This window comes from Schistocerca americana, chromosome 1 (genome assembly GCF_021461395.2).
Source record: "Schistocerca americana isolate TAMUIC-IGC-003095 chromosome 1, iqSchAmer2.1, whole genome shotgun sequence".
Classification (NCBI taxonomy): domain Eukaryota; kingdom Metazoa; phylum Arthropoda; class Insecta; order Orthoptera; family Acrididae; genus Schistocerca; species Schistocerca americana.
The window spans coordinates 258,497,405-258,523,291 of record NC_060119.1 but is presented as its reverse complement, the minus strand read 5'-3'; the positions used below and the strand labels follow the sequence as shown (position 1 = coordinate 258,523,291).

The window sequence follows — 25,887 nt, the reverse complement described above, 5'->3', positions numbered from 1 at the left end:
AGGACAAAGGCACAGCCGACACCATCGTCAGTTTTGGAGCCATTGGTGTAAATAAAGGTGTGACCGGCAAGTCGAACACGAAGTTCGACAAACCGTGAGCAATACACTGCAGCCGGAGTACCCTCCTTCGGGAGTGAGCTGAGGTCGAGATAAATATGAACCGGAGCCTGGACCCAAGGTGGTGTCAGGCTCTCACCCTCTCTGAAGGTGGTAGAGAGGGCAAAATCCAATTGTCGAAGCAGGCGACGGAAGCGGACTCCAGAGGGCAGCAGGGCAGACACATACAACCCGTACTGACGGTCGAGAGAATCGGCGAAGAAGGACTGATAAGAGGGGTGGTCGGGCATTGACAACAGCCAGCAGGCATACCGACACAGCAGTACGTCGCGCCGGTAGGTCAATGGTAATTCAGCAGCTTCAGCATAAAGGCTCTCGACAGGACTAGTGTAGAAGGCTCCGGTCGCAAGACGTAACCCCCGATGGTGGATGGAGTTGAGACGGCGTAAGAGGGATGGCCGAGCAGACGAGTAGACGAAGCTCCCATAATCCAGCTTCGATCGGACTATGGACCGATACAAGCGAAGCAGGACAGTGGGATCCGCTCCCCAAGATGAACCACTAAGAACTCTGAGGACATTAAGGGAACGTGTGCAACAGGCCGCCAAATAAGAGACCTGCGGAGACCAACAAAGTTTCCTGTCCAATGTGAGCCCTAGAAACTTAGTTGTTTCCACGAATGGGAGAACAACGGGACTGAGATGTAAGGATAGCGGAAGGAACGCTTTATATCGCCAAAAGTTGATACAAACCGTCTTCTCTTCAGAGAACCGGAAGCCATTTGCCATGCTCCATGAGTATAGGCTGTCTAGACAACGCTGAAGGCAGCGCTCCAGGAGGCATGTTCTCTGGGCACTGCAGTAGATTGCGAAGTCATCGACAAAGAGAGAGCCTGAGACATTAGGTGGAACGCAATCCATAATTGGATTGATCGCGATGGCAAAAAGGGCTACGCTCAAGACGGAGCCCTGAGGCACTCCGTTCTCCTGGAGGAAGACGGAGGACAATACGGAACCCACACGTACCCTAAACTTTCGATCCGTTAAAAAGGAATCAATAAAAAGGGGCTGGCGACCGCGTAGGCCCCACCTGTGCATAGTGCGGAGGATACCTCCTCCTCAACAGGTATCATAAGCCTTCTCCAAATCGAAGAACACGGCTACCGTTTGGCGCCTTCGCAAAAAGTTGTTCATGATGAATGTCGACAAGGTCACAAGGTGGTCAACAGCGGAGCGGCGGCGACAAAAGCCGCATTGGACATTGGTAAGTAGCCGTCGAGATTCAAGAATCCAGACTAACCGAGCATTAACCATGCGCTCCATCACCTTACAGAGACAGCTTGTAAGAGAATTGGGGCGGTAACTAGAAGGAAGGTGTCTATCCTTCCCGGGTTTGGGTATAGGAACGACGACGGCGTCACGCCAACGCATGGGGACCTGACCTTCGGTCTAGACGCGATTGTAGGTACGAAGAAGGAAGCTTTTGCCCGCCGGAGAAAGGTGTGCCAGCATCTGAACATGAATGGCATCTGGCCCCGGAGCAGAGGACCGGGATAGTGCAAGCGCACGTTCGAGTTCCCGCATAGTAAAGAGGGCATTATAAGTTTCCAGATTCAGCGAGTGGAAGGAAGGTCGCCGAGCCTCTTCTGCCTCTTTCCTGGGAAGGAAGGCAGGGTGGTAATGGGCGGAGCTCAAAACCTCCGCGAAAAACCGGCCGAAGGCGTTGGAGACAGCCACAGGATCAACAAGGACCTCATTACCTGAGGTCAGGCCAGGTACCGAGGAGTGGGCCTTAATGCCCGACAGCCGGCGCAGGCCACCCCAAACGACAGAAGAGGGAGTAAAACTGTTAAAGGAGCTGGTGAAAGAGGCCCCTAACAAGCTTTTTTGCTGTCTTTGATGACTCTACGGCATTGCACTCTGAGTCGTTTGTATCCAATACAATTCGCCAACGTAGGATGGCGGCGAAACGTGCGTAAAGCACGTCGTCCAGCACGGATAGCGTCTCTACAAGCCTCATTCCACCAGGGGACAGAAACGCGACATGAAGAGGTAGTATGAGGAATGGAACTTTCGGCAGCATTGACGATAACAGCCGTGAGGTATTCGACCTGACTGTCACAACTGAGAAAATCGTGGTCCAGAAAGGTCGCCATGGAGGAGTAAAGTCCCCAGTCAGCTTTTGGTATGTTCCAGCTCGAAGGACGTGGGGATGGGGTGTGGTGCAGGAGACGAATGACACAGGGGAAGGGGTCGCTCGAATAGGTGTCAGAAAGGACATACCACTCGAACCGACGGGCAAGAGTGGTAGAACAGATCGAGAGGTCCAAGTGGGAGTAGGTATGAGTAGAGTCCGAGAGGAAAGTTGGGGCGCCAGTATTGAGGCAGACAAGATTGAGATGGTTGAAGACATCCGCCAAGAGTGAGCCTCTTTGACAGGATGCAGGAGAGCCCGAAAGGGGATGATGGGCATTGAAGTCGCCAAGCAATAAAAACGGCAGAGGAAGCTGAACAATCAGGTGCATCATGTCAGCCCGACTAACTGCAGATGACGATGGAGTGTAGATGGTACAAACTGAAAAAGTAAAAGCAGAAAGAGTAATACGGACAGCTATTGCTTGGAGTGGGGTGGTCAATGGGATGGGACGGTAATAGACATCGTCCCGAACGAGCAACATGACCCCACCATGAGCTGGGATACTGTCCACAGGGGTGAGGTCATACCGCTCCGAGGTATAGTGGGTAAAGGCAATACGGTCAGTCGGGCGCAACTTGGTTTCCTGGAGACCAAGGACGAGCGGACAGTGCAGGCGGAGGAGCAGTTGTAATTGCTCCCGATTAGATCGAATACCTCTTATGTTCCAATGTAACAAGGCCATCGTTAGTCAAAAAAGAGGGGGAACGAGACAGGTGAAGAGCTGGTCACCTCGACGGCCGCAGAGGGCCAGGTTTCGAGGGAACAACGCTACAACCGGCGGGAGGCGGATCTTGTTCCATCGAGTCGTCGCCAGCTGCGGCCGCTGTCCCGGGTTGTGTAGGAGGGGCAGCATCATTTGCCGACGAGAGGCCAGCTGAGCACCTGGCAGCAGAGCGTCCCGGCGAAACTGAGGACGGCCGGGAGCAGCGACTCACGGATGGAGCGTCAGACGAAATGCGCCGGGGTGGAGAGGGGATAGAGACTACTACTTAGAGGGCCTTCTTGGAAGTCCGAGGAGGCACAGGGATGGTGGGCTGGACCCGAAGTAGGTCCTCACGCGCAGGGTCCGTTTTGGAACGCCGGAACTTGGAAGCTGGGGTCCGGAACATTTCCCCGATGGACGCCTGAGAAGAGGATCGCTTCTCAGGTGGCAGGGGGGGAGCGGGTGGGGGGGGGGGGGGGGGAGGAAGGGTGGCCCCTGGGGCAGAGGGGGCGGGGGCTGCGGGGGAGGAAGATTTGGAAGGGAGGGATTTGGGAGGCAGAGGCATAGACCCTGGATGGGGGGAGGAGGTGGAGGGGGGACAGGATAGGAGTGAGGATACCGTGGAAGGAGTGGACATGACTGAGGCAAACGAAGCCTCGGGCCTATTCTTACCCCGGACCCAAAGGGGGGGGGGGGGGGGGGGGGGGGGGGGGAGCAGGGGTTGTGTAAGGATGGACGAGAATATTGTGTAGGTTTGGTGAACAGCAAAATACCATGGTAGGAGGAGTGGGAAGGATAGTGGGTAGGACATTTCTCATTTCAGGTCACGACAAGAGGTAGTCAAAACCTTGGCAGATAATTTAATTCAGTTGCTCCAGTCCCGGACAGTACTGAGTTACGAGGGGAATGCTCCTCTGTGGCCGGACTGTGGGACTTTGGGAGGCGGTGGGAGACTTTATTCTTTGATTACTTTGTCTCTACACAGTATGTATTTTTATCAATGGTGACCTGTATTCAAAATAATCCTCTTTCTGCCAGTAATTCCTTTACTGTGTTTTCACAATGTTTCAGTCAGCTACTTAATCTAACATTTCAAATCTTGAAACAAGTTAATGTACGGAAAACATACGCAGCCAAAAATGTGAAGTTTAAATTATCTTGTTTCACGGCATTTGCACATCAATGCTATGGAATTGTCACATGTATTTCTTTTACACATTCGTCTAAACTACAACAGTTAACAAGCAATGATGGAAGAGTAATACTGTAACATACCAAATAATACTTGAACTGCTGACATTTTTTGTGTGTTTGTATCAGACTATTTTTAATTGAAGTGACGTGTTCTGTGCAGTGTAATGCTACATGCAAGTGATTATTTTAATGACTATGTTTTCTCTGTTTTATATATGTTTATTACTTTTTTGAATGTGCTATTAACCAGAAGTATGAGTTAAGGTTTAGTCTATGTTGTGATAAAGTTAATCATCTAGCCTCACAACATAACCAGTTGCAAAGACCTGGTTGGAAATCATGAATGGAATCACGAACTTTGCTGCAATTCTTTCTACTTTGCTTGGCTATTTTTCTCATGATTATTTCATGAGGATTTCATTTTACCGCTTGCTGAACAACAATCTTAACCAATGTGCTTACTTTCTTCTGTTCAAAAATGTAAGTTTTTATGTTTTTTAAGGAACAATACAGCAGAATCTGAGAAGCAAATTGGAATATCCCAATGCAAGTCATCAAAAATTGTCTAAAATTATTCTCATGATATGATAAGCCTTTTACAAAGATAGATCTGTATTCAAATACAGTGTGCAGATACCAGAAACTTATTAAGTTTTTTCAATCGACTTTTATTTCCTCAGTTCAACAGTACCATTACTCAACAATATTCTTTACAATGTTCTACTTATTAAATATTACTATCGCTGAATAACAGAAAATTAAGAAGTGGCTTTAAACCATGGAATGGTCTAGCAAAACAATGGCTAGTAAAAGGTGAAGCAGTGCTCTGCATAAAGAGCTCTATTTTCAAGTTTGTTTCTATGACCATCCTCTGCAGCAAGCATATGAATACTTGCCTTGTAAATAAAATGCCTTTACCTGCTGCTACCTAATTTATTTATCTCATATGTGCTTCGCCTTATCTTGTCCTAAAGCATCATCAGTGGGATCTATAACAATACAGCTTTGTTGATTTTAGATTATTAACCAGTTCATGTTGTGAATTTTCTTTTAAAAAGTAATTACTTATGATTTGCTGACCTGTGTTTCCTCACATCTAGTCTGGGGGTCGCACACCTATGCACACAGTGACCCTTGCTGTGTTTACACTTTATTACTGCTAGTACACCATCAATTACTTCCTACTGTCAGGGTTGTCCCTTGCTTAAAGATACATTAGGTTTGTGAACTTCCACAGTTTATTACAGAATGTGAACATAAAGTAACATTTGTTTTTAAAATCAAAACCTCTTGACCTTTTGTAGCTCAACTGAAATAAAAATGCCACGAGGTCAATTTAAATCAAAGCTTGACACCTTTCCTCCATCAAGAATTTACACCTGCTGTTTCGAATTGTTCATCACCATCTGAAGCTGACGAGTCACGAGTACATGGTTGGAAACAGAGCAGATCACATCATATTCTGAAGTTTCTATATGTTGTGAGGATACTGTGCCCCAGATTGCATGGTAAACTATCTCTTGAAAGAAGCTAAGCTACCAGATGTGTCTCACATATGAAAGCTTGTTGTATAGACCTTCAGCAGGGCCACTTTAACACTGCAAAGGCACCTCATAAAATCACAACGGAAATGACAAAACAACTTTTTGGTTTTACAAAAAAAAGTTTAGTTTGCAGTTTACCACGTGCTGTGAGGTCTTCCATCTGTGGCTAGTAAATTTTGCCAACTAGAGAAATAACAGCTTGAGAAGGGGGAAAAAGGTTTGCACTCCTCCAACAATTTATATATTTTCCAATCTGCTAGATATGACTGAGTGGGGAGCCTCTCCTTTGCATGTCAGCTACATAAATCATTGACAGAGATGAAGTCTCACCTCCACCTCTTTGTGATAACAGGCAGCTTCAACCCAATTATTTCTATTGATATCAACAGAGTAATCCTCTGCATTTGTCCTAGCCATGTGTTACGTCAGTTGTCAAATTTGGCTGTCACCATACACCAGGTACTTGCAACCTTATGTGCATATTTCAAAATCTGTTGGTTTTCTCTACGGATGAGAAAAAATATTTAGTAATGTAACACTGAACTAATTCAGCAACACTTATATATCACATTTTTTTTTTGTTAAAAATATATCACCAAATAATTTGACTAGACTAAACTGATACTGTCACTACGGAGAATATTGGTAACTGCCACAATGTAGTGAGAAAAAGTCCACAGCGTCGAGACTGCCTACATTTTTTTCATGTTGGGCACTGACGTAACCACCTTGGATGGAGGTGTTACTATCGTTTTGCACAGTAGTACTGTAGTGCTCATAGCCCAGTAATTATGGAATGGGGCAGGTATACTTGAAACTCAAAGTTGATATGCCAGTGATACAGGCACAGTAAGAGTAGCTGACACCTGTAGTTAGTAGCTACAAGGACAGTAGGTAGATGACTGAATCATAGCCAACCCTGCCAAATCAACCAACAGGTTGAAGAGATGCTACAAATCTACTCTCTTTAGGCACACCCAACAGTTTCGCTGTCCTGGAGACTGCGGATAAAACTGTGCAGATAACCCAAAAAATTCAGGAACACTGACAGGACAGGGAAAAGAAGTCTTAAGGTTACAAAGACCAAGAAGGTCCTCCTGCTAGGAAGTAGTGATGGAAGTCTGAATTAGTACAGAACAGCCTGTGTGGGATATACCACATAATGAAAATTTTTCAACCAAATGCGAAACCCAGCAATGGTCTTGGGCTTTAGCTCTCTGGGAAAGATCTTGATAAGGAAGTGAATGGACTGATTATGGGGGGAGGGGGGGGGGGGGCGCGAGTGTCAAAAACAGTGTGGATTGTAAACTCAACTATGCAATTGAGGATGACATCACCCACAAGGAATGTTTCTCACACAAATGTGAAGACTGTATCATTCTTTGAGCAATACAAGGCAGTTATTAAGATGGAGCATTTGGTTTAACTTGTACGTGTAGAACTTCAGGAGTCACTCAACATATTGGGACAAATACATCACTTCACTTACAGTTGGACCACATGAAAAACAGCTTGTCAGGATGTTTCTGGCAGAGGAAAGATGTAAAAGTAATTTGTAGAAGCATGCTGAGTAGCCACACATCACCTTGGCAATTCATGATACTTCCAACATTTTCACTTGCCTTTCTTACTATACGTTTTTCCACGAGAAAGAGCTCTCTAATAAATCATAGACACTGTTGCAACACTCAGAGAAGAAATACATAAGGTAATTTGGTTAGCTCAAGGGCTAACCATTATAACACATTTGGACTTTTCCATTAGAACATAAGCAACTAATTAAATAAGAAAGGAGTGCTTATATCCCAGAAGGTATTTCTACAGATGTGCTGTGCATAACAGATCCTCTGGAAGCCACAGAAACTGAACAGATGCACTTAGATACAAGTTAGTACCACATTACTGTAGAATAATATATAGGAAGGGGACCTGGTTATAATGTCACAGGCCCTAGACCTCGACGAGTAATGCTCTGAACTGCCCTGGATGGTGCACCTCAGTATAAGACTTGAAAAAACACAGGCTGGGGTTCCAGCAGTGTACAGGCTACAAATAGCAAATTCTTTAAACATCTATAAGCATTGAAGAAGTACAATTTTACACACCATTACCCTATTCTGACAATTTACAGCATGACCCATTGGAAGGAGGTTATGGACACACTGTAGATGGTAAATTTGACTGTTTCCTGAAAATTCTTATAGTATTAATATCCAGTGTTGCTATACAATGAATGAGAGACAATCACAGATGAAGTTGATAGAAGAAACTACAACATCTGCGATCACAGTATCATGCGTCAGAAAGGGATAACTTTAAAGTAGGTTAGCTCTAATCGAGAATTAAAGTGGCAGGCACAACAAAGTGTATACATGGAGGGGGGGGGGGGGGGGGGGGGGGGGGGGGACGGATTTCTCGGTTAAAATCACACTTTTGCTCATGTGAAATACACTTCTTCCAAGGTGAAAAATGCGCTTTTTCCATGACAATTTACAGTACACTTTCCCTTGGAGCTGTATAAATATCAATACTTTGAATGGTTAAGGTTTTACACACTAGCATGGAACTTCAGAGAATGAAAAAATTGAGGGGGGGGGGGGGGGGGGCAGTGGAAAGATCTGTGATGTGATGATGCACATTTTACATTTTTGTATTCTTGTTACGAAAGTATAGATAACACCATGTTAGTTTCTGAAGCATCAAAATCTAGGCTGAAATGTGCTTTTGTAAGCCAATCATAGCTCATGTCATGTGATCTTGCCAGCCAATGACAGCAGATATTCAGTGCATAGGACACGTGATGCTGTCAGCCAATAGCAACATCATTGTTAAGTGGTGTGAAAACACAAATAGGAAAATTCAAGTTTTCACATATATTACTGGTCTTTAAGATTAATAGGCCACATGAAAAGCTAAGTTTTCACATAAAATAGTGGTCTTTTTCGTATGTGTTACATGGTCTGGTCTTCTGGGCTTGAAATTATTCTATGTGGCTAGTCCTTAATGTGTTAAGCTTTAACTAAGAGTCAGTGCTCTGTGATTTAAGAAATTCATTGCACATTCGGCACATGTAACATAATTCATCTCAAGTAAAAGGAAATGTACTTTTAAATTAACGCTTTTCAAAGCACCATTCGCAGTATTTTCTCACGACCTGTTAGAAATAGCTTTGTTGCCAGAAAGTGCCAGAAAACAAGTGTTAATGTGTATGGGCACCTACAATGATGCAGGAAGCCTATTATGTTGGTACATATGTAGTATTAAGAGATGTATTAAAAGAAATGGGATATTCCAAGAGCAATGGAATTTTTTACACCATACTAAAATGCGTAATTCGGCTTGAAGTGCACATTCATATGTCCAGACTCACAATAAAGTAGGCCCCAATACGATGCTAAGATTACAGTTCAGTTTTCTGGATGCAAATTTTCTTAGAGTACCAGTACTGTATTATCTCATGTTTGGTTCTTTATTATGGCATAATGACATATTTGCAAGAAGATGAAAAGGTGTACTTAAAATTCAGTGAACAGTTGAAACTAGCCAATAGTGTGGAATGGAACACTTCATTTCTAATAAATTGACTGCATCTGGGGAAAAGCTTAATAAAAGCCACATTTGTTTAGCAAATCGATAAAAATAACTTCATTGTTCTTCAGGGCTACTGACTGCCAAAAACATGAAAATAAAATAAAATCAGAAAACTGAAACCAATAACGTAATTATGTGACTGTCTTAATTCACTTGGTAGCTCCCAACCACAGAAATCCGTTTTGTTTTCATTTGATGTGACAAGTGTAAGCAAAGAGGAAACCGCAAAAGCACTAAACGTAAACACGGCTTACATGGAGACTAACCCCCTTCCCACCACAACACAGACTACTATGCGCATGTGGCAATCTGGCACTTGGGCACACCAGAAAATTTTTTTATGGCTGCTTGTTGCTACTGCTAATACAGGGTGTATACGCAGACAAGGAAAAAAAATTCCCGGATTTATCCCAGATCTCCCGGTTAAAAATACATTTTCTCCTGGGTGGAAATACACTTTTTCCATGTTAAGCGACAGTATACTTTCCCTCTGAACTGTAAAACTTTTCCTTTGAATGGATATGGTTTTATATAGCAGCTTAGAATTTCCTGCCACTTTAGAAAACAAAACTCAGGGGGAAAAACACGCTTTGGAAAGATCTTTGATGAGAAGCAACATGTATGCTTTCGTGTTACGAAAGTATAATTTTGAATTCCACCAACAGGAAACATTAATCGTTTAAATTAATATACATAGTGTTGCTACAAGAAAAGCAAAGCTTTCGTATATAATATTAGTCACGAAGATTAATAAGCTACAAGAGAAGCTAAGCTTGCACATATAATGATGATCTGTTTAGTGCATGTTACATTTTAAGATACGTCACACAAATATGCCAGTAAAATTTTTAATATCGACAAGATGCATCATATAAATATGCCAGTAAAATTTTTAATAGCAGCATAAATCTTTGATCTTCTGGGCTCGAAATTCTTCTAAATGGCTCGTCATCAAAGAGTTGATTTTTAAAAGAGAGGAAATGCTCTATGATTTAAGAAATTCATTGCACATTCTCCGCGCATAGTTCATCTTGCGCAAAAGGAAATTTACTTTGAAAATAATGCTTTTCGAACAACAATTCAAAATATTTTCCCGCGAACTATTATAAATAGATTCATTTCAGCAGTTGCCAGAGAGCGCCAGATAAGAGGCATCACCGTGCTGGCGCAGCTAGTAGGAAGCCCGTATGTTCGTACACCTAAACCATTAAAAGATCTTGCATTATGTCATAAAAGAAACAAAACATCAGAGGATACTCCAAGAGCGTCGGAATTTCGTGAACCATACTAAAATGCATAGTCTGCCTTACAGTGCACATTCATATGTCCAGATTCCCAATGATATAGGCCTCAACCTGATATGAAGCTCTTCAGTGTGGTTTTCGGGGCGAAAATGTCTTTGAGTACCAGTACTGCATTATCTCATGTTTAGTTCTTTATTATGGCATAATGCCATACGTGCTAGAAGATGAAAATGTGCACCTGAAATGCAGCGAACAGTTGAAACTAGCCAATAGTGTGGTATTAAACACTTCCATTTCAAATAAATTGACTGCCTCAGCAGGAAAGCTTAGTTAAAGCCGTCAAAAATTTATATAAGAAAAATTTCAAAAGTAAGTAGCGCACGTCTTTCTGAAGAGTCTGATACATAAAACATATGTCTTTGACAAAATTTAACGACACGTTATTTGGTCTTAAGTGTGCAGTGCAGTGCCATGCCTCTTCAAACAATAATCTTACACCACAAGTCACTGCATTTCCCTCTGTGGAACTCAAACATGGATATTTTGTAATGGATGCCATCAAATTATTTCAGGACAGAGGAAATTAAACACACAGGGACTTCAACTGACCCTGTTTAGTGTAGCAATCTGGCCAAAAATTTTCTGTCAAAATTTCACTTTCTTGGATACACCAAGAAGATAATACGTAATCTTTCTTACCTGTTATTCCTGTTGGTCATTTATTTCCACTCTGGTAGTCTGAATCTATGGATTTCGCTAGTAATTATAACAACGCTGAACATTCGCAAACGAAATCAACCACATAAACAAGCAGCAGTTGGCATTCACCAGTTCGGCTTTATTCAGCTCAGCTCCTATATCCCCGTCCGTTTTGTCTGGAGGAAAGTTTATTTCTAGATGTGATGAGGATTCCTCTGGCAGAGACATCACTTAAACTATGCACACATTCAAAAATCAACTTAGAATGTGTTCGAAAACCAGCAGGGGTGCATTTCAAAATCATATGAATAATCGATAGACCAACGTGCGCTTGATGCTAGGTGCTTTGTGAAACAAGGTTTTTTTCCCCACAAGAATTTTACAGAGGCATATTAAATTCAAAAGGTATCAAAATGACTTCAAAACAATGGAAAATCCAGGATGGAATGTAACAATTTTATGAGAAGGAAAGCTGCTACTCACCGTATAGCAGAGATGCCGAGTCGCACACAGACACAAAACACAAAAGACTCTCAAAGATTTTGGCCATTCAGTCCTACGTCAACAACACACACACACACACACACACACACACACACAGTAATCTCAAAATAAATCCCTGAATTGTTAGTGTGAATAGATTACCATTAGTCTCAATTTGTTTACATCTTTTACTTGCCTTCAATGGCTGTTTCTCGCTACCAGTGTATAATATGAGCATTCCACATCCTCGAACACACACCTTCACAATGGGTTAACAAAATACAACATGTAAATGTATGAACTGTGGTATATTTAGTTCAATAAAATTGAGCTGTATCTCCTGACAGTTCTTAATGTATCTCTATTTAGCCCCTGGTACCCAAAATGCTGCAAGGTTCTCGACAGTCAGTTTGGATGTCAATCTCCTTCCTGTTAGTTGTCTGCTCCTCACTGTAATGATTCTTGTTATTCCACCACAGGAAAATTGTCTCCAATACTGACCTAATGTCTAAAGAATGGATGCATGAACCACACAATGGATCACATCTTTGTCAGTGATGAAAAAAGGATTTTGGCGGCACACCATTCAGTCCATCCAACAGAGAGGATATGGTGGAGACTTGTCTACTAGGAGTGTAGAGGAAGCAGAATTACAGGTTACTGGTGTAGAAGTATCTGTGAGATAGGGAGGGAAATGACGGGTCACTGGTGGAAAACAACCCTAAAGCAGTTACAAAATACGTCGTACATGCATTATTCGGATGCTAAAGCCACTAACTTGAGAGGGGTCTCGACAATTGAACCTCTTGGGCATCTAGTAGCAGAACTCCACTATTTGCAAGTCAGCATTCAATTTAATTCTGTAATGTACACTTCAGAATGTCATTGTCCATGTGAAACTAAGGCAATGTCACAATGTGTTAATTAATGCAAGATAAATTCACACTGTATAAATTAAGTAAAAATTAACACATACCATGAGCTATCAACAGCACTTCTCTGCTCATTTCTGTATGCCAACAAGTATGGTGTCCATATGTATCTTCGTCACTTGCATAAACCTGTAAAAAAGGCAATTAGAAACTAACAAATCAGATGCTTTAATTTTTTCCACTGTTGTGTTATAACATTCAGCCTGGAGATAGTCTGATGCAGCTCTCCATTTCACTGAATTCAATGATGGTACAAACAGTTTATTAATTAAAGAAGAGTTTATATGCTCTAAAACATCTCCAAATAATTGGAATGAGAAACTGGCAAATTATCTGATGACAGTAGGATTTGTAAATACGGATGATTAAGTCTTGTTTTTATTACAATGAAAGCCAAATCATCATTATAGCATTGTTTTTTGGTAACTGATAGTATCTATAAAGTCACATCTTGGAATGGAAATTAAAGTACGTTCACAGAAAATTTTTGTAAATCGTATTACATATAAAAAGAAAACCTTAAGACATTTTAAATTTGATGATTTCAATCCAGTAACTACAGCTATGAAGTATGGAATGTTGACAGATGAAAATCTTGTCTATGATGACTCACTGGAAAGAACACAACTGTACTGAGAAGACATAGTGAGTATATTGTACCTTGCAACAATATTTTGTTGCAGGTATTAGTTTTGCTATTAATTATTTAAGAATATTTAGTAATAAACCAATGGTCAGTCACTGGAAAACAGTACAATGCATTTTTCTCTAACTAAAAATAACTATGAAGTGTTACATATTCTTTGATAAGAGATCAACACTGCTTGCCTGTGCTGATTCTGATTATGGAAATGATAACACAACTAAATGCTCCACCATCAACGCTCATATGACGCAAGGAGGATACATGCTCAAAAGCAAAGCCTTTTGGCAACATCTACAACTGAAATGGAATACCGAAGCGCTGTCTCTTCGTTCACGATGTATCTTTGATTCAATGCCTTGGACAAGAGTTTGGAATTTCAGGTTTGAATCAACTGACAAATGTGTATTGACAATCAAGTTTCCACACTATGTTATAAAAGTATCTTTGAACGAAAAATAACAAACGGCAAGGGGCATATTGAAATACCACTAACGTTCATTCAACATGCTTTTACGTTAATTTTCAGTAAAGCGATCACAGTTTGAAATAATGTAACAACGTTTCATTGCATTAAAGCAGATACAGAATAAACAGAAGACACACATTTGAAACAAAAACAAATAACATTCACAGAATAACAGCAAAGAACATACCTATCAGCAGAGGCAGAGACTGATTTACCATAACAACTACAAGAACATAATATTGGAATGTTGCTACTCAAAAAAGAGTATCAGTCAACAATAGGTACCCGTTTCTCTAATAAGTCGACAATAATAGTTGGTTGCTATTTCAGTAGTAAATGAAGTCTGTCATTCCTTGTAGCCTTGTGCTTTTATGTGAGCATTTAAATAAAAGACAATGCCCAGATTTTACAAGTAGTCTTGATAGGTTATGGGCCCAATTGAGCTAGGAATCTAGGGAAGTAAAAAGGTGGTAATCTGCAAGTGTAAAAGGACTGTGCTTTTCCTGTGAGAAGACGTGTGTCATGTGTTGGAAAATAGCTTCATCAGCAAAAGATGCAGCATCAAACAGTGTGCTGAAATTATAAGAACACTGCAAGTTTTTTAACATGGGACTTGGAAATAAATGCTATAATCATGACAAAAGGGCCTTTACGGGTACGTTACTGGCTATACCAAGAAAATTTAAAGGGGGAGGGGGGGGGGGGTGCGCTTCCAAGTGGGGGAAAAAAAAAAGAGGAGGTACAGTTAAATCCCGAATTACTTCACCAGCTCTTAAGCAAATCCCATTTTTCACAAATATTTCCATCTGTCCCAGTGAAAATCCCTGCTTTTAACGAACCAACTTTTTCTCAAAGTCCGATTCTAAGCAATAAACAAAATACATTTTACAAATTGAAATCCAGCTTTTACACACTGTGTATGAATGAGCGAATTTCTATCCATTTCACACGGGTTGTATATTTTGTTATGTGATGCACTAAATAGTAATCGATTCCACTGGTAAACACTTACCTAGATCATTGTCAATGACGCAACTTCCTTTGTAGCGACATCAGTAGATTCATTGAAGAAATCTAAATCTAGTTCCATGTGACTCAAGTCGCATGATCTGATGTTGCAGTCACTGAGTCTACGAAGCGGAAAAAGTGTAATTGTTCAATTTTACTTTTGTGAATTTCTGGCCTGCAAACATAGAAAGCTAAAAATTCAGCGAAAGCTGGCAATCTTCCACTATGCTGATCGCAATTTTAACACAAATCTCTTTGATATGGCGAAAAAAATATGATTTTACACTGTCTACATGTGCAGCATATTCAAAAAATAAGGAAGCGTTCTTAAATTCTGAAACTAACAGTTCCTTTGGATCCAAGAAGGAACAATATTCTTATGTCTGCATTCAATTAAGTGGAAAATATTCCTCTGAAATAGGTCCAAGGACTGAAGTGGAAGTTTTCCTATAATCGAAAACGTGCTGCAAGAGAAAGCTCATGAAATTGCTCTGAAGACCTGCACTGAAAATCTCAGTGCACTGAAAAGGCTGGTTTAATTGTTTTAAAAGACGCCACAATCTGCCGTTTCAAAGTGTAAGTGGAGAAAGTGAGACTCTGGTAACAGGAAGAGTAAGTTATTGGAAGAATAACACTTAATTCCCAGGTGTTTCCGAAATATACATATGTAATTTTGTACTTCGAGTACAACAGCAGTCCCTGGAGACATCAGTAATATTTACGACTTTTTCAGGCATTTAGATGCAAAGAACAATGCAGCAGGAAAAGACAATTTTACTTCTTACAGACCCCCCATGCCCTGTACAATCCAAGGAAACACCATTTCTGAGGAATGTGAATGCTGTGTTCCATCCCTGAACTGCAAGAGTTATCTGCAGCCTCTGGACCTGGGCATAATATGCTCTGTTACAGCCAAATACAGAGTAGCAGTTGTGGAGAAGTCTATTTCACTCCTTGAGAGGAAGGAAGTAAGTGATGAAGCTCCATGTTGTGCAGGCTACGCATATATTTGTTGCTGCCTAGAATTCCGTAATACAACAGACAGTGTTAAGTTGTTGCACAAAGGCTGGCTGCATTATATCAGGTGCTGTTCAAACTAATTACCGCAGGATCACTCTTGGATACGACATGTAAGGTGTTTTAGTAGTGTCCAACCGAACATTCGACTTTGGCCAAAAATCCCCTACAACTTCAGCCAAAATATGCCATAGTTTTGACCGAAGCCAAAGGTTTCTAGCAAGCGCCGAAACAGAAGTAACTATCAGAACTTCGCATGCACGGTGGCCAACCAACAAACTGTAACAGTCACGAAGCTTTCAAATACTTGGCACGGACTGCATTGCGGCGGTTGGCCACCATCACCAGTAAATAGAAGTTCGTAAGCGAATTATATTATCAACTTCAGTGTTTTATCATATGACTGCAAAATATTTATCTCACAGAGGAAGAGAAGATGGAGTTTGCGAAAAGCACATAAAAACCAAAAAACTAAGTATGTTTTTACAATATTTATTAAGGTATTTACTTCTCAATAGTATTTCAAGTGCTATTTATATTTTGATGTCTCTTCTTAATGTTACAGTATTAGAGACAAGTGTCACTATATCTTCTAAAGTTTTGCTGGTTCCCCGAGATCCCTCACATCTTCTCGGAGCTCATCGGTAGAATCTGGAATGTTCCATAGCTCTAGGCACTGCTGCCAACAAACACAATTTGCACTACAATGAACAGACGTTCAGTGCGCAGTGGACATTTAGTGATTGCTATTGACTCGTTAATGATTATATATATTCTGAGTATTAAAATAATTATTTACTTGGTTTTCAGTGGCTCCCTCATTGAATAATTATGCCTCAGCAGGATTTACTTTTTTCCATATTTCATTTTCATTGATATAATTACGTATGACACCTCATATTTTAACTTCTCGAACTGCCATTCAAAATATTTTCCTGCAGTCTGTTAGAAATAGGTTCACTGAAGCAGTTACCACAGAGTGCCAGAATACAGGCATTACTGTGCACACGCAGCTACCGTGACACGAGATGCCTGTTCTCTGTGAATTTTGAATTTCATGTGCAGTGGAGCATCACGTGATCATGTGAAGCAGTGCAGTATGTTTGGAGGAGACACAGAGTTAGTGCACATAGAGCAATTGCTCTGTCATATCCTCTCCAGATAAGGAATGAAAAATTAAAAAGCAGCCCTTGGCACAATATTCATTTTAAAACTAGACTTTACAACTCAATGTACTGTAATGTGGCGAGTAACTTTTTTTATTTATGCTTTGTGATACTCTTAAGTAGCATTTCCAATCAAATTTACATCCACACAGCACTACAAATTTTTTGCAATAATAATAATAATAATAATAATAATAACAATAATAATAATAATAAAGCAGTTGTTTGTGTAGTCCACAACTAAGAACAATAACCTTTTCATGGCTTCTTAACCATATAAAAATTAATGAGGTTACTTGTGAAACCACAAAACTGTACAACTGACTTAACTGATGTATAATCAACAGTTTATGTTGTACTCTAGGAGCAAATACAAAGCCATCTAGGGAGTTACAGTGATAAAACATGGTGTGCCGCCCGTCTATAATTTACTGAAGAATGGTGTTAAGTAAACATAGGATGTAAAGAACACAAATTACGAAATAATGTCAAGCCAAGAGGAGATGCCAGACAAGTGTTGAAACATGTCTTGTGATAAAAAAAACTGGGTGTTTCATGGATGGCAGATACGTCTCCTAAAGCTTTTCAGTGTGATTTTCGAGAAGCCGATATTCGTGGAGTACCATTCTGTATTATCTCATGTTTGGTTCTTCATTATGGCATAACGCCATACGTACCAGAAGTTGAAAACATGCACTTGAAATTCAGCACTTACTGATTACACATCTAACAGCCACACTTCAAGTAGCAAGAAGTGGGAGAAGACGCTGCTCATACGCGACTTCAGCTCTGCCCATCCACGAGCCCTCTGGCAACTGCTCAAACGAACCTAATGTTAACAGTTGTACTGTCACACTCATCGAAAGAAATTGGTTGTTACGAATTACTGTGTAGTTTTTCGTCTTAAAGCCTTTGACACATTTTGCTGTTGGCAGAAGCTTGTGTGTGCTCTGTGATTCGTTGTTGTAAATGGTTGCTGTAGTATTATTCTACAGTAGTGTGCTAAAGTAAAGTTCTTCATTAATCTATCAGTTCTTACCAGTCAAAATTACAAAAATTTAACTCAAAACTGAAATAATGAAAAATTCTGGGAATCCTAAAATATTCCAGGATATTTTCTGGATTTCTCCTGGTTGAAAAAATTCCCAGGTTATTCTCAGATTTTCTAGTTGTCCCAGGGCACATTCACCCTGGTTTACATGTGAAGAGAAACATTATTGTTTCTAAAAACCTCTATACTGCTATACTGTGCCTATACCCCCCCCCCCCCCCCCACTGTTTGCCCCACTCCTAAATTTAATCATACAGGACTTGTTGAAGACCTTCTCCATCCCTACAGTGGAAACACTGTTTTGGCACCAACCTTACCAATCAGACTCAACTGAAGACCAATATTGAACCATGCCTAACTCAGTTCACTCCTCCATCCAACCATGATCATGATCCACTCACACTGCCCCCAAACCACCACCTGTCAACTATCCATACTTTCCATAATTTCTTAACCTCAAACCTTGCCTCAGCATCATTCCCAAATCCCTCAACAGGCATACTAACCTTACATCCACAGAAAGAACTGCAGTCCACCACATCTAAAAACTGACCCTGACCTTCTAATCCTACCTGTGGACAAAGGCTCCACCACTTGTTTTGAACTGCAAGGATTACCTGGCAGGACTCCACCAGCTGCCAGACTCGTCCACTTACAAACCTCGCTATGGGTGATTCCATACCAGTAATCCAGCAGGCTCTCCAGTCACTACTCAAATCTTTAAGCCCATCCCAGAACCTCTCCCCGGAGTTCATCTCTCTACTCACCCCTACCACTCCCCGCACTCCTACCTTCTACATGCTTCCTAAAGTCCATAAACCTAACCACCCAGGATGCCCCATTGTGGCCGGTTACTGTGCCCCCACTGAGAGAATCTCTGCTCTTGTACACCAACACTTTCACCTATTACCCGGAATCTACCCTCCTATACAAAAGATACCAACCATTTCCTCCACCGACTCTCCACAGTTCCTGTTCCTTTACCACACGATGCTCTGCTCGTCACTACTGATGCCACCTCCCTGAACACTAACATTCCTAATGCTCATGGCCTTATCGCTTTTGAAAACTACCTTTCCCAGTGCCCAATGGATTCTAGAACAACAACCTCCTTCCTAATCACGATGACCAACTATATGCCCACTCACAATTACTTCTCTTTTGAAGGCATTACCTACAAACAAATCCGGGGTACGGCTATGGGCACCTGCATAGCATCATCCTATGCCAACCTATTCATGGGCCATCTAGAGGTATCCTTCCTAAAAACCAGAATCCTAAACCAATCACCTGGTTCAGATTCATTGATGACATCTTTGCTCTCTAGATTGAAGGTGAGTACACCCTAGCCACACTCCTCCAGAACCTCAACAACTTCTCCCCCATTTGCTTCACCTGGTCCTACTGAACCCAACAAGCCACCTTCCTAGATGTTTACCTCCACCTCAAAGATGGCTACATCAGTACCTCTGCCCATATCAAACCTACTAACCACCAGCAATACCTCCACCTTGACAGCTGCCATTCGTTGGTACCAAGAGGTCTCTTTTGTACAGCCTAGCCACCTATGGTCGCCGCATCAGCAGTGACGAACAGCCCTCTCGAAGTTTACCGAGGGTCTCACTGAAGCATTGTTGTTGTTGTTGTTGTTGTTGTTGTTGTTGTGGTCTTCAGTCCTGAGACTGGTTTGACGCAGCTCTCCATGCTACTCTATCCTGTGCAAGCTTCTTCATCTCCCAGTACCTACTGCAACCTACATCCTTCTGAATCTGCTAAGTGTATTCATCTCTTCGTCTCCCTCTACGATTTTTACCCTCCACGCTACCCTCCAATACAAAATTGGTGATCCCTTGATGCCTCAGAACATGTCCTACCAACCGATCCCTTCTTCTGGTCAAGTTGTGCCACAAACTTCTCTTCTCCCCAATCCTATTCAATACTTCCTCATTAGTTATGTGATCTACCCATCTAATCTTCAGCACTCTTCTGTAGCACCACATTTCGAAAGCTTCTATTCTCTTCTTGTCCAAACTATTTATCGTCCATGTTTCACTTCCATACATGGCTACACTCCATACAAATTCTTTCAGAAACGACTTCCTGACACTTAAATCTATACTCGATATTAACAAATTTCTCTTCTTCAGAAACGCTTTCCTTGCCATTGCCAGTCTACATTTATATCCTCTCTACTTCGACCATCATCAGTTATTTTGCTCCCCAAATAGCAAAACTCCTTTACTGCTTTAAGTGTCTCATTTCCTAATCTAATTCCATCAGCATCACCCAATTTAATTCAACTACATTCCATTATCCTCATTTTGCTTTTGTTGATGTTCATCTTATATCCTCCTTTCAAGACACTGTCCATTCCATTCAACTGCTCTTCCAAGTCCCTTGCTGTCTCTGACAGAATTACAATGTCATCGGCGAACCTCAAAGTTTTTATTTCTTCTCCATGGATTTTAATACCTACTCCGAATTTTTTCTTTTGTTTCCTTTACTGCTTGCTCAGCCCCTCAACTCTTATAACTGCCATCTGGTTTCTGTACAAATTGTAAATAGCCTTTCACTCCCTGTATTTTACCCCTGCCACCTTTAGAATTTGAAAGAGAGTATTCCAGTCAACATTGTCAAAAGCTTTCTCTAAGTCTACAAATGCTAGAAACGTAGGTTTGCCTTTCCTTAATCTTTCTTCTAAGATAAGTCGTAAGGTCAGTATTGCCTCACGTGTTCCAGTATTTCAACGGAATCCAATCTGATCTTCCCCGAGGTCGGCTTCTACTAGTTTTTCCATTCGTCTGTAAAGAACTCGTGTTAGTATTTTGCAGCTGTGGTTTATTAAACTGATAGTTCGGTAATTTTCACATCTGTCAACACCTGCTTTCTTTGGGATTGGAATTATTATATTCTTCTTGAAGTCTGAGGGTATTTCGCCTGTCTCATACATCGTGCTCACCAGATGGTAGAGTTTTGTCAGGACTGGCTCTCCCAAGGCCGTCAGTAGTTCCAATGGAATGTTGTCTACTCCCAGGCCTTGTTTCGACTCAGGTCTTTCAGTGCTCTGTCAAACTCTTCACGCAGTATCGTATCTCCCATTTCATCTTCATCTACATCCTCTTCCATTTCCATAATATTGTCCTCAAGTACATCGCCCTTGTATAGACCCTCTATATACTCCTTCCACCTTTCTGCTTTCCCTTCTTTGCTTAGAACTGGGTTTCCATCTGAGCTCTTGATATTCATACAAGTCGTTCTCTTATCTCCAAAGGTCTCTTTAATTTTCCTGTAGGCGGTATCTATCTTACCCCTAGTGAGATAGGCCTCTACATCCTTACATTTGTCCTCTAGCCATCCCTGCTTAGCCATTTTGCACTTCCTGTCGATCTCATTTTTGAGACGTTTGTATTCCTTTTTGCCTGTTTCACTTACTGCATTTTTATATTTTCTCCTTTCATCAATTAAATTCAATATTTCTTCTGTTACCCAAGGATTTCTACTAGCCCTCGTCTTTTTACCTACTTGATCCTCTGCTGCCTTCACTACTTCATCCCTCAAAGCTACCCATTCTTCATATAGTGTATTTCTTTCCCTCATTCCTGTCAGTAGTTCCCTTATGCTCTCCCTGAAACTCTGTACAACCTCTGGTTCTTTCAGTTTATCCAGGTCCCATCTCCTTAAATTCCCACCTTTTTGCAGTTTCTTCAGTTTTAATCCACAGGTCATAACCAATAGATTGTGGTCAGAGTCCACATCTGCCCCTGGAAATGTCTTACAATTTAAAACCTGGTTCCTAAATCTCTGTCTTACCATCATATGATCTATCTGATACCTTTTAGTACCTCCAGGGTTCTTCCATGTATACAACCTTCTTTCATGATTCTTAAACCAAGTGTTAGCTATGATTAAGTTGTGCTCTGTGCAAAATTCTACCAGGTGGCTTCCTCTTTCATTTCTTAGCCCCAATCCATATTCACTGACTACGTTTCCTTCTCTCCCTTTTCCTACACTCGAATTCCAGTCACCCATGACTATTAAATTTTCGTCTCCCTTCACTATCTGAATAATTTCTTTTATTTCATCATACATTTCTTCAATTTCTTCGTCATCTGCAGAGATAGTTGGCATATAAACTTGTACTACTGTAGTATGTGTGGGCTTCGTATCTATCTTGGCCACAATAATGCATTCACTATGCTGTTTGTAGTAGCTTACCCGCACTCCTATTTTCCTATTCATTATTAAACCTACTCCTGCATTACCCCTATTCGATTATGTGTTTATAACCCTGTATTCACCTGACCAAAAGTCTTGTTCCTCCTGCCACCGAACTTCACTAATTCCCACTATATCCAACTTTAACCTATCCATTTCCCTTTTTAAATTTTCTAACCTACCTGCCCGATTAAGGGATCTGACATTCCACGCTCCGATCCGTAGAACGCCAGTTTTCTTTCTCCTGATAACGACATCCTCGTGAGTAGTCCCCGCCCGGAGATCCGAATGGGGGACTATTTTACCTCCGGAATATTTTACCCAAGAGGACACCATCATCATTTAATCATACAGTAAAGCTGCATGCCCTCGGGAAAAATTACGGCCGTAGTTTCCCCTTGCTTTCAGCCGTTCGCAGTACCAACACAGCAAGGCCGTTTTGGTTATTGTTACAAGGCCAGATCAGTCAATCATCCAGACTGTTGCCCCTGCAACTACTGAAAAGGCTGCTGCCCCACTTCAGGAACCACACATTTGTCTGGCCTCTCAACAGATACCCCTCCGTTGTCGTTGTACCTACGGTATGGCTATCTGTATCGCTGAGGCAAGCATGCCTCCCCACCAACGGCGAGGTCCATGGTTCATGAAGCCTTCACTGACCGTAATTATCCTCCCAACCTAGTACAAAACCAAAACTCCTGTGCCTTACCTTTCCAGTCTCCCATCACCTATAAAAATCCCACTGTCCGCCCACAGATTAGCATTCACCTCATAACTCAATGCCAACCAGGGCTGGGGCAAATGAATTACATTCTCCGCAAGGGTTTCGATTACCTCTCATCATGCCCTAAAATGAGAAATGTGCTGCCCACTATCCTTCCCACCCCTCCCACAGTGGTATTCTGACGTCCACTGAACCTACACAATATACTTGGCCATCCTTACACAACCGCTACTAACAATCACTTACCTCATGGCTCATACCCCTGTAATAGACCTAGATGCAAGACCTGTCCCATACATCCTTGCACCACCACCACCACCACCACCTACTCCAGTCTGGTCACTGACATCACCTATCCCATCAAAGGCAGGGCTACCTGTGAAACCAGTCATGTGGTCTACAAGCTAAGCTCCAACCACTGTGCTATATTCTATGTAGGCATGGCAACCAACAAGCTGTCTGGCCGCATGAATGGCCACCGAAAAAACTGCGGCCAAGAAACAAGTGGACCACCCAGTTGCTGAACAAGCTGCCAAACATGATATCCATTTCAATGACTGCTTCACAGCCTGTGCCATATGGATCCTTCCCACTAACACCAGCTTTTCTGAATTGTGCAGGTGGGAACTTTCCCTGCAATACATCCCATGTTCCGTAACCCTCCTGGCCTCAACCTTTGTTAGTCACTGTCCTCACCTGTCCACTTCCTTCCCTGTTCCCATTCCACCACCAGACCCAGTCTCCCTATTTCTCTTCTTTTCCACTACTCCTCCCCCCCCCCCTTCTCCACAGCTCTCCCCACCCTCCGTCTAACCTGCAGCACTTCACTGTCCACCATCCCCACCATGCTATCCCTCCCCGTCCCTGCCACAGCCTCCTCCTCCTCCCCACCCAGTCGCCACTCCCATCATGCACTGGTGCTGCAGCTGCTCGCTGCGTGGTTTCAGTTGCCTGAGACGGCAGTCATGTGTTAGTTGCATTTGCTTGTGTGTGTGAGCACGTGCGCACATATTGTTGACTAAGGTCTTAATCGCCGAAAGCTTTAATTGTGAGAGTATTTTTGTTGTGCTTGTCTCTGACTCAGCATCTACGCTATACTGTGAGTAGCAACTTCCTTCTCATAATATTGTTACTTTCCGTCCTGGATTTTCCATTGTTTGATTTACTTTTATTTTTCCGTAAGATATGAGCTATTGCAAAAATCAATGGTAACTGAACAAACTTTATATTACTAACAAAAAAGTCTGCTGACTTGCAGTTTTTTCCATCAGTACTAAAGGCACCCATGGACATCTTGAGAGGGACTTTTCAGTATTTCAACATCTCTCTGGCAGTATTCTCCATGAATACACCAGTGATGACTGAAATCTAACAAACAACAGAAAATGGAACTCTGAATGTCTTCTATGTCTCCTGGTGGATGAATACTGGCAACATGAGAGCACTGAATGGCTAGCTTATATCTTGGACTTAAATATATTTGTTTGTACATCGTACACTCCAGGCCAAAGGATATCAGCCCTGAAGTGTGTGTTAATTGCTGTTTTACAGAGAAATGACAATGTACTGTACTGAAATCTATCTTCTAATCTGCAGGTAGATTTGACTGGACAGTGGTCCTTCCCCATCAAATTAACTCATTTTTATACAGTATTCTCACACATCCTAAACAAATACAACAACATGATAACTAAAATACCGTAATTTTCTGTCATCTATTATCCACCTCCAAGCTGATGAGTTGGCACTCACCTGAGTAAAAACTTCCTTGTTCAGATCTCCACATCTGACAGTTCCATCCAGACTGGTACTTATCAGCTTTTCTGAACCGAACACAGAAAAAGTCATGTGGCTTACGCTACGAGAATGTGGCTGGAATGAGATACTATCTTTCTTGGATTTAACGTCCCAGAATCCTAAAATATTAATAGATACATATGGATGATAAACTGATCAAGTGTAAATCGTAAGTGATACTATTTGCTACTCATTCATATTATAGAATATTTACATAGGTGAGCAGAAGCAGGAGTCTGCGTTATTAAAATTAATTTGAGAAGGAAATACAATTACATTCATGATAATGTAAAATTAACTCTAAATCACTAAATAGAAGTATGTTAATGAAAATTACAAGTTATTTGAACATTGTATACTCTGGGATAAAGTTAGGTCTCACTTGTACATGCCTGTTTTCGTACACACGAGAGCTTTCTGCTTACTGCATAAAGGGTCTGCTTCTTAAAGACTGAAGGAGGGAAATATATATTTAGCAACCCTAAATAGTGAATCATAGAAGTTAATTACATGAATACTTTGGCTTTCATCAATATTGCAGGTTGCCTTTTGGCATAATTATCTCAAACATAAATTTTCAGGTGTTTCTAAAAAAGCAAGTAATGTTGCCCATGTATTAACTACTACAATGAGAACTTGGTTACCAAGAATAATCACGCCAATCATCTACACAACTTGCAACAGATCTTCTAAATACTACAGCAGGTAGTATGAATTCCAACCTTCAAAAGTGCTTTTCTTGCAAGCTGAAGGAGAGTACTTCAGGAATGTTATCACACTGGTTGTGGTTACAGCCAAAGAGATCTTATCTGAATGTCCAGCTCCAACCAATAGCACTGAGGTTACAAACTTATTTCAGTACAAATAATATCTATCGAAATTTCATCACCAACACCACAAACACAACTGCAGCACTTCACTTCACTGAGCACTATAAAGCCAAAGCTATAATAATCAAGTTGCCTCAATGTAGGCAGCCCTATAATCTATTAAAGCACATCCAGCTTCAAGTGCCATGTCTCGATCATTTCACACACCATGAAGGTGATGAATCAGAATATCCATTTGTACATGCTTCGCATTGTCTTACTCTTTTAAGTACTACTACCAGGCAGTGAAAAAAAGAAACTAGCCTTACTGGGTCCACTTCTAAC

The 25,887-nt window shown here is 41.5% G+C and overlaps 1 protein-coding gene across 1 annotated transcript in view; it reads right to left on the bottom strand.

The window, feature by feature from the left end:
• LOC124566468 (WD repeat-containing protein 76-like) overlaps positions 1-25,887 on the bottom strand; it is a 157,992-nt gene that overhangs the window by 36,924 nt on the left and 95,181 nt on the right. Inside the window, exons 7-8 of the mRNA XM_047131028.1 lie at positions 24,689-24,852; positions 12,688-12,772 (exon numbers count right to left, since the gene is read on the bottom strand). Coding sequence (XP_046986984.1) covers positions 12,688-12,772; positions 24,689-24,852 — 249 coding nt within the window. The remainder of the gene's footprint in view (positions 1-12,687; positions 12,773-24,688; positions 24,853-25,887) is intronic.